General features: G+C 30.0%; 1 protein-coding gene across 1 annotated transcript; it reads right to left on the bottom strand.

Moving 5' to 3' along the window:
• Positions 1 to 544: 544 nt before the first annotated feature.
• On the bottom strand, positions 545 to 4,012 carry LOC115880091. Its single transcript, XM_030897221.1, has 4 exons — positions 3,931 to 4,012; positions 3,726 to 3,848; positions 1,646 to 1,796; positions 545 to 700 (listed from the first exon to the last, which is right to left on the bottom strand). The coding sequence occupies exons 1-4, from the start codon at positions 3,935 to 3,937 to the stop codon at positions 649 to 651; spliced, it is 333 nt and encodes a 110-aa protein (XP_030753081.1). The 5' UTR covers positions 3,938 to 4,012; the 3' UTR covers positions 545 to 648.
• Between the last annotated feature and the right edge of the window lie 4,290 nt (positions 4,013 to 8,302).

Below are 8,302 nucleotides of genomic sequence, written 5' to 3'. Positions count from 1 at the left end.
ATATACGTAGTATTATTTCATATGGCGCTTTCAATGGTAAAATACGAGAGAAAAATTATTGGGTGGCTTTGATAAAAATTTACTGCAGAAAATGCCATATGAAATATAAAACAGCAAATATCTGCGAAACCGTTAAAAATTTTGAAATACTGTAAATTACAAAAATGTTCATTTTTTAATTCTCCGTCTATTGAAAAAATAATATACAGGGTATTCCATTTAAAAAAACGAAGAAAAAATATTTTATATTTTAGAAAGTTTGGCGTAGAATTTTGAACATCCTGTATAATTTACGATTTTCATATTTATAGCAAAGTAAGTACAGACTATCTAAAGTAAATACCAAATTTATTTTTTAATATCTCTGAAACTATCAAAATGTATATATTCCTATTTTAGAGTTATGTAAAGTGATCGGAAAGGAAGCCAAAAATGCAGTAATATACAGGGTGTTCAATTTAAAAAATATTATCCAGGTTCACTCACACTTTTTTGAGCCACCCTATAGAAGTTAAAATATTTGCCTGAAATACATCCTGGTAGATACTTCAGGTTTGCACTTAAACAAAATTCTCAAGTTGTTTATTCTAGGAGCTACAGATGCCCGACACACTATTGCCGGACCCTGTATATCCTAAATTAGACAATTTATTTGCAACAAAGTTTTATCAATCTTCTACATAAACCATCAGTGTCGTTTCTGCAAAAAAAAATAGTTCTTATATCTATAAATAATTTTGATACTAAATTGTTAAACCCTCTACACTTTTTGCGAAATAATAAGTATTTCAAGGTGGAATAGCAAAGGGGATTATACCGCATGCTATTCTTTTAAATTCTTTCATGTTAAAAAAATTCTTTCATTTTACTTCGTTAAGGCATGGTTTTATGATGAAATTTAGGTCCTTAATAAAAATAATAAAAAAATTGGCGCCGGGAGGCACGTATATAGCCACCCGTACTAAAATATGTTAATACAAATGTTGGTAGGCAGTTCTTTTAGTTTCAATATGAAGAAATTTTTCCAATTTTTTTTATCTCAAAAACTGCGACTTTGACTGATTTTGATATTATTACAAATTTTGTTGCAAATATTATTCCTAATCTTAAATTGAAAACCGCGTTTCGCTAGCTACTGTAATTTTGGAGTTACGATTTTTTTAAATTTTTAACCCCCCTCCCATACTACCTTACCAACCTCCCTCCCCCACCAAAAACTAATGGCCAGATTCTCGGGTGCCACAGTATTTTTGTGCCAAATTTGGTTAAATTCGGTATAGCGGTTTTTGAGTTATCGTGTTACAGACAGACGGACAGACACAATGAAAATACTTTGTATTTAGGTCATTTATGACTCAAATAACTCATTTTAAGTAAAATTAAAAAAACTTTTTTTTGCTGATCTTAATAGCCTACCATACTTGTTGGCATGGTCGGCTAATAAGTTCTAAAATAAAAGATTCGTATGACTATAAGAGTTGTAGTCTATCTTTTTTATTAGGCGAGAAAATACGAAACATCCCTCTTTATTATTCGACCTTGACATACTTCGTGTTATTTCGCGAATAGTGTAGAGGGCGTTTTGCGAATGGAGACATTTATAATCAATGGATACATATTGTAATGAAGTATGTAATTCAAGTACCTTTCAACATAGTCCGTCAATTCGGGAGTGTTAACTGATCCATTGTTACACCGATAACATAGTCCACAAAGACAACTTCCGTTAGTGCTTCGCACTATTGAAGCCATGGTTTTATTTTCGTCAAGTATTATTAGGGAATCGAAAAAATAATCTAAAAAAATGTCGAATTATTGTAAGCAGTTTTTTTAATTAAAACTGAACAGGTAACAATGCAAAACCAGGCAAATGCCAACATACCTTAAGTTGTCAACCTATGATTTTGCCAATGTCAAATTGTATTTTCTAAACGTTAACGCCTTTTGCCTCATTCGAAACAGTTTTAAATTACAAAAATACATTTCGGGGACACTAAGTACAGGTACTAGAATGTAGTAGGTGTAGAGAACACAACAAATTAAATTTGACAATGAAAAAATCATAGCTTAAGGTATGTTGGCATTTGCCTGGTTTTGAATTGTCACCTGTTCAGTTTTAATTTACAAAAATAGATGCAGTTTTTCTTAAATTACTTAAAATCGGCTTGTCCAAAATTGTTCAAATTTGACATGTGTATTCCGCATAGGCAGACCTTTAAAAAACCTATTTACGACTTAGCTATAACATTAATAGAGGACCCACTATTTGAACAGTTCAAAATTTGCAACCTATATAGGGTGTGTCTTAAATAAAAAAAGTGCAAATATTTTCCTGTACTACCTATACTTACCTATACTTATATTGTTATGATTTTTAAATAAAATTAAAAAAATCCAAAATATTTTTCAAAAAATTCCAAATTTTCCAATTTATGTCTCGAAAAAACCTTCATAGACGTGTTTCTGGGGTATACTACCCCTAATATAATTGCTTTTATTTAAGACTCACCCTGAATATAAACATTTCTTAAAAAGTGCCTGTATCCTAGGCACTGCAAGCTGATACTTGATTATCCTATACCGGATGAGTCTTAAAAGTGGCTCGCCCCTATAACTTTTTTATTTTTTTAAATAAAAAAACGAGATTTGGTATGGTAGTATATGTCATAAAATAGGATTGATTGGCGTATTTAATTGTTTTTGGTCACTTCCTGTTTCACCGGAAATGAATACAACTTTTGATTTTTAAATGGCACCCTTGGTATTTTTCTACTTTAGTAGGAGATATTAGCCGATTGGGCTCCTCCACATGCGCAGTTCGCTTGACCTTGACATATGTGGCTTTCAAACCTCCTTGAGTGATTCCAGAAAGAACCTTGTTGTGAGACCTTAAACGACCTTTAAGGTTGACTTTCAGATGTATTTGAAATGCGTTTGTGTACCCTTCACAAGTAAATTTCAACCTAGAGTGCAATGGCTGTTTTAAAAACACTTAATCAAGGAGCCTTGGAAAAATAGATTTAATCGTCTAATGCTTTTAGTGTTTTGTCGTGGCCTGCTAAAAGATGACCGAATCGTATTTTTAACCATGTCTCAATTTTTTCAAATGGAACAAAGGTGGCTCATTAGCATATTTGAAAAAAACATTTTTTACGAATAATTTGGTACCACACACTTGGTATTTCAAGTCAAATTGTCGCTATGAATCTTGTGTTGCAATTTCAAATAAACTATATTCGAAAATGCCAAAAGTTGACATATGATATGTCATTCTACTCAGAGTGTCATTTTCTATCGAATAAAGTAACAAAATACCGGTGCCAGTTAAATATCAAAAATTGTAGCCATTTCCGGTGAAACAGGAAGTGACCGAAAACAATTGAATACGTCAATCAATCTTAAATTATGTCATATACTAACGTACCAAATCTCGATTTTTTATCTGAAAAAATACAAAAGTTATAGGGGTGATCCACTTTTGAGACGACCCAGTATAATCAAGTTATTCGAAATTGACAAAAAATAATATTTAAATATTCTGTTAAAATGCCTACGTTAATATGCCATCAATATCCATCCAATAGCCATCAATGTGCCATAATAATGCCAACTTAATAATAAACATAAAAAATAGAATGAAATTAATAAAATTTGTACCAAACTAACATTAAAAGCCTATTTTTGGTTAATATTATTATTAATATACGATTAGAGATATTATTTACCATTTTCTACAATATTTGGTTCATCATTATTGAGACTTGTTAACTCTGTCCGATTATCATCATTCGTCTGAAGTTGAAGGGTAAGGGCGATTATAAAGCTCCACAAGATCAATAATAAAATATCTGAAAAACAAAATAAAATGCAAATTTAAAAACTGTAACTTTAATTAATAACATAATATACATCACATTTATTAGTTATTACCTTTCATTTTATAGAGTTTAATATCGAAAAATATTATGCTGCCTATTTAGTAAATTTTGTAAGCAACTAAATTAAATACTTACTTTCATCCTACTAAAATTCTATTTCTGTTGCTCGCTGAAAACTGCATTTGTAGTCCAAAAATAAAGCCAACAACCTAGAATTTGAAAAATGACATAAACTTTATTGTTTTAAATAATTCTAGTTTATTATTAACTAAATATACTGCAGATCATAAATATTTTGAATGTTCTTTTAAAATTAACACAATAAATATAAAATACTATAACTATAATGAATATAAATAAATCAAATTGCAAAGGAAGTTATAAATTAAGTTATTACTTTTACTAAAGTTATTTATGAGCACTAAATCCATTCAGAGAAATAAGTTAATCTTTGAGATTTAATTATTTCTAAATTAAATGATAAAGTTTTAAATTGAGATGATTAAGGAAAAACGTAATTCCTCTATAAGGTCAAGGAAACACAATGACCCAATTGATCTTGATCTTATCTTGAACCCTTGACCTTCATCCAGCTAGTTTAAATATTGAGTTTTGGTATTTCTGTAATGTTTTTGAAATTGTACCCATGTCAGAATAAGCCACTACTTAGGTTCACGCGTGGAAAAAATCCTCTTTAGCTGAAAATTGCCTTGATAAAGACGAGAATATACGTTGAAACAAAGGCAATTTAAAAAAGAAGCGTTTTTAACTTTCTGGTTCGAAACCTGCTAACGCCATTTTATACCGGGTGGTGTATCGTCGTTGGAAACAGGAAATCCCATGCAAATTTTAAACAGTTCAAATATTGGCTCCCCTATTGATTTTATAGCAAAGTCGTAAATAGATTTTTTAAAGGTCTATGTTTGATAAACACATGTCAAATTTGAACCATCCGATTTTGAGTAATTTGATAAAAACTGCATCTATTTTTAAATTAAAACTGAACAGGTAACAATCAAACACCAGTAAAAAACCGACATAACTTAAGTTGTCAACGTCATTTTCAAACGTAAATTAATTTTAATATTCAGTTCTAGTAATAATTTATTTTTATGACGAAACAGTTTATAGAAAAAAATAGGCCAAAATTTACAGCTGACCTGATTTTACAGCTGAGTAAAGACAGAACAACGGTTAAAACTGACGTTGGTTTACTAATAGGGCATTCCAACCGCAATATGCATTTAAAACTGATGTGCTTGACAGACAAAGTCATTTTGTGAAGGTGTCTATTGAGACATTACAATCATAGATAGAAGAAAATAATCTACTATTAAGATAGATATGAAACTTAATAGTAAAATTTTGGGTCAAAGCGCCCCTCCGTATTTTTAGTGGAGACTACGTTTAACCCAGCGCTTTCGCCATTTCTGCTGTAAATGTTTTTTATGTTTATATTTGAATTCAAAGGATTTATTTTTAAAGTTACACTGATATCAGAGTAACTTTAATAAAACATATATATATATATATATATATATATATATATATATATATATACAATTTATTTTTTTTATTTATTTTACAGAGTTTCATGTAAATGATCGTAAGTCGACTGGCTGTCTAATGAACAGACCGGGATTTATAGATTTTAAAGCGAACGAAAAAAAAAATCAAATAATGAATACATACCATATATTTTTCTTTTATCTAAGATACATACCTTATCGTCTTTTGGAAACACGTATATTTTTGCAGTTTTGTTAGTTTCTTTGCAAGATGCAACACAACAAGAAAACACCATTTTTACAGTTAATAAATAATAAAACTATTTCTGACTATGCTATTTAAAATTTAGATAGATAGAAAATTAAAAAACAAACCAGTATTTGCAAACGCAGGCCCAAATTCAATAAAAATCAAAATCTTTCCTGCGAAAATCAGCCTTTTTTCACTGAAAAGGTATTTTTTGATTTATCAGCAGTCATTGTCAAGTTGACAATATGCAGGGTGTTTTCGAATTAGTCTAAAAAAAATATGGTGTGATTCCTCATATGTGTTCTTAAAACAATTTTTATATAACCATTAGGTCTAAAGTACTTCCTTTCTGATCTACAGGGTGTTAAAAATTAAAAAAAATCGATTTTTTTGCTTAACATAAGTGGTACACCACTGCTTTTTTAAAGAAAATATATTTTTTTCTTGACTGGCCATCCTTTTTCAACAAAATTGATCTTTTGAGTTTTTCTTGTTCATCAAACGGTTGTCGAGAAAAAAATAAATATACTTATTAAGAGCCCGCCTTAATTCGTTTTCTCACGATTTTATATTTTTTAGATTAATTAGGAAACACCCTGTATATGCATATCACAGGCAACCAAATAAACTAGTAACCTCTAAAAATTATTTTTCCTACCACTAGCGACATACCGTGTTTTTAGTGTCTATTAAATTATTTTATCAACATTTTACCATATAAGTTTCCAGGCAATGATTACAATACGACAAGCAATACTCTGCTGGAGTTCATCATGTGCTGTGCCCCATTTTGAATAATACATTTCAGGATAAAAAAACAGGCACTGAGTTGAGTTGCCTCCTTTTACAAGTTGTGCAGTAAAAGATTTGCAAAAAGTGCAGCAGATCGTTTGAATAGGTATCGATCAAATCAGGAGGTGGATTAATCTCAATTACCTATTGCTAAAAATAAAATAACAAATAGTAAAGGTTACGAGCTGCATTCAAAGATTAAAAGATTGAAAGTAGCCGTATGAAGCTTTTTGCAATTAAGGACAATTCCTGAGAAAATAATCAAAATAAAAGGATCTAAATAACAAAACTGACTAATTATAATATAAGTTATAGAGTTTATTCATTTTCAGAAAGTGGTGGTCCATGGTAAAAACTTAATGTTAAAATAAAAATAATAGACAATAGATATTCACAGTGGTTTGGACTTTGTTTTTGACTTTAACATTAAGTAATTATAAAATGCCTGTAAGAGAGCAATTTGCAACAATATACAAATCAGTTTGCTTTGAATTCTGGATCAAAACTGCATTAAACTCTTAAAATTTATTTATCTGCTGATGATACTAACATCATTAGCAAAACACGCGCTCACGGTTCAATGTAAAGTGTTTGGTGTATTGCGGTAAATAGTATTTTGTTTTGTTGTTGTAACGTTAATGGTTCTTACCTCAACTATATCCTTGCATTGATGTAAGCTATTGAATTAAAATTGTAGGATTATTATCATACAGTAGACATTGGAGAATGCATCTATACAAAAGCGTATAGATGCATGTAGTATTGTAGCTTTAGTATTGTAGCTAAACAATTAGATTTTTACAAAATTGTAAGTTTTGGGTTTGTTGAAGAATTAGAACTACAATTTAAAAATTGGCGCCGGGAGGCACGTACAGCCGCCCATACTAAAATATGTTAATATCTCGAAAACTGCGACTTTGACTGATTTTGATGTTATTACAAAGTTTGTTGCAAATATTATTTCTAATCTTAAATTGAAAACCGCGTTTCGCTAGCTACTGTAATTTTGGAGTTATGATTTTTTTAAATTTTTAACCCCCTCCCATACCCCCTTACCAACCCCCCACCCCCACCAAAAACTAATGGCCAGATTCTGGGGTACCACAGTATTTTTGTGCCAAATTTGGTTAAAATCGGTTAACCGGTTTTTGAGTTATCGTGTTACAGACGGACAGACAGACAGACAGACAGACAGACGGACAGACAGACAGACAGACACCATAAAAATATTTTGTATTTAGGTCATTTATGACCCAAATAACTCATTTTGAGTGATATTAAAAAAACTTTTTTTTGTCGATCCTAATAGCCTACTATATCTATTGGTATGGTCGGCTAAAAATGTTTTTACAAGGTACAGAGTGTCCCATAATAAGTAAGAACTATTATAGTTGTATTTTTTTTAAATGGAACTCCCTGTATATTACCTTATCTATAGGGTATCCAAAAATTTATATTAAATAATTACTAGCTTTAAACGACAATAACTTGTTTAATTTAAATGGAACACCCTATATATTTTACGTGAATCAGATGCACAATGTAATTGTCTATCAAATTGTATTATAGGTACCATTTTTTACCTAATTCTTCAAGTTTTCGTAGAAAATGCATTTTCTTATAATTTAGACCGCATTTATAACTATACCCATGGAATATTTACATTTTAGATTATTTTTAAAGATGTAACAAATTTTCAAAGAGTATAGATACTAACATTGTCGATATAATTCGCTTATTTCATTAAAAAAAAAGGTTAAATATTTTTTTGTTAAAGGGGACCAATTAATATGATCCCGATATTCAAACTACATTAATTGACTGTTAACGTTGATTAATAATAATTAATTACTCCAAATACTAAAAAACTTAAT

Source organism: Sitophilus oryzae, unplaced genomic scaffold, assembly GCF_002938485.1.
Source record: "Sitophilus oryzae breed Bouriz unplaced genomic scaffold, Soryzae_2.0 scaffold_1614_pilon_pilon, whole genome shotgun sequence".
Classification (NCBI taxonomy): domain Eukaryota; kingdom Metazoa; phylum Arthropoda; class Insecta; order Coleoptera; family Curculionidae; genus Sitophilus; species Sitophilus oryzae.
The sequence above is the reverse complement of the archived record's forward strand: the minus strand, read 5'-3'. Positions and strand labels throughout refer to the sequence as shown.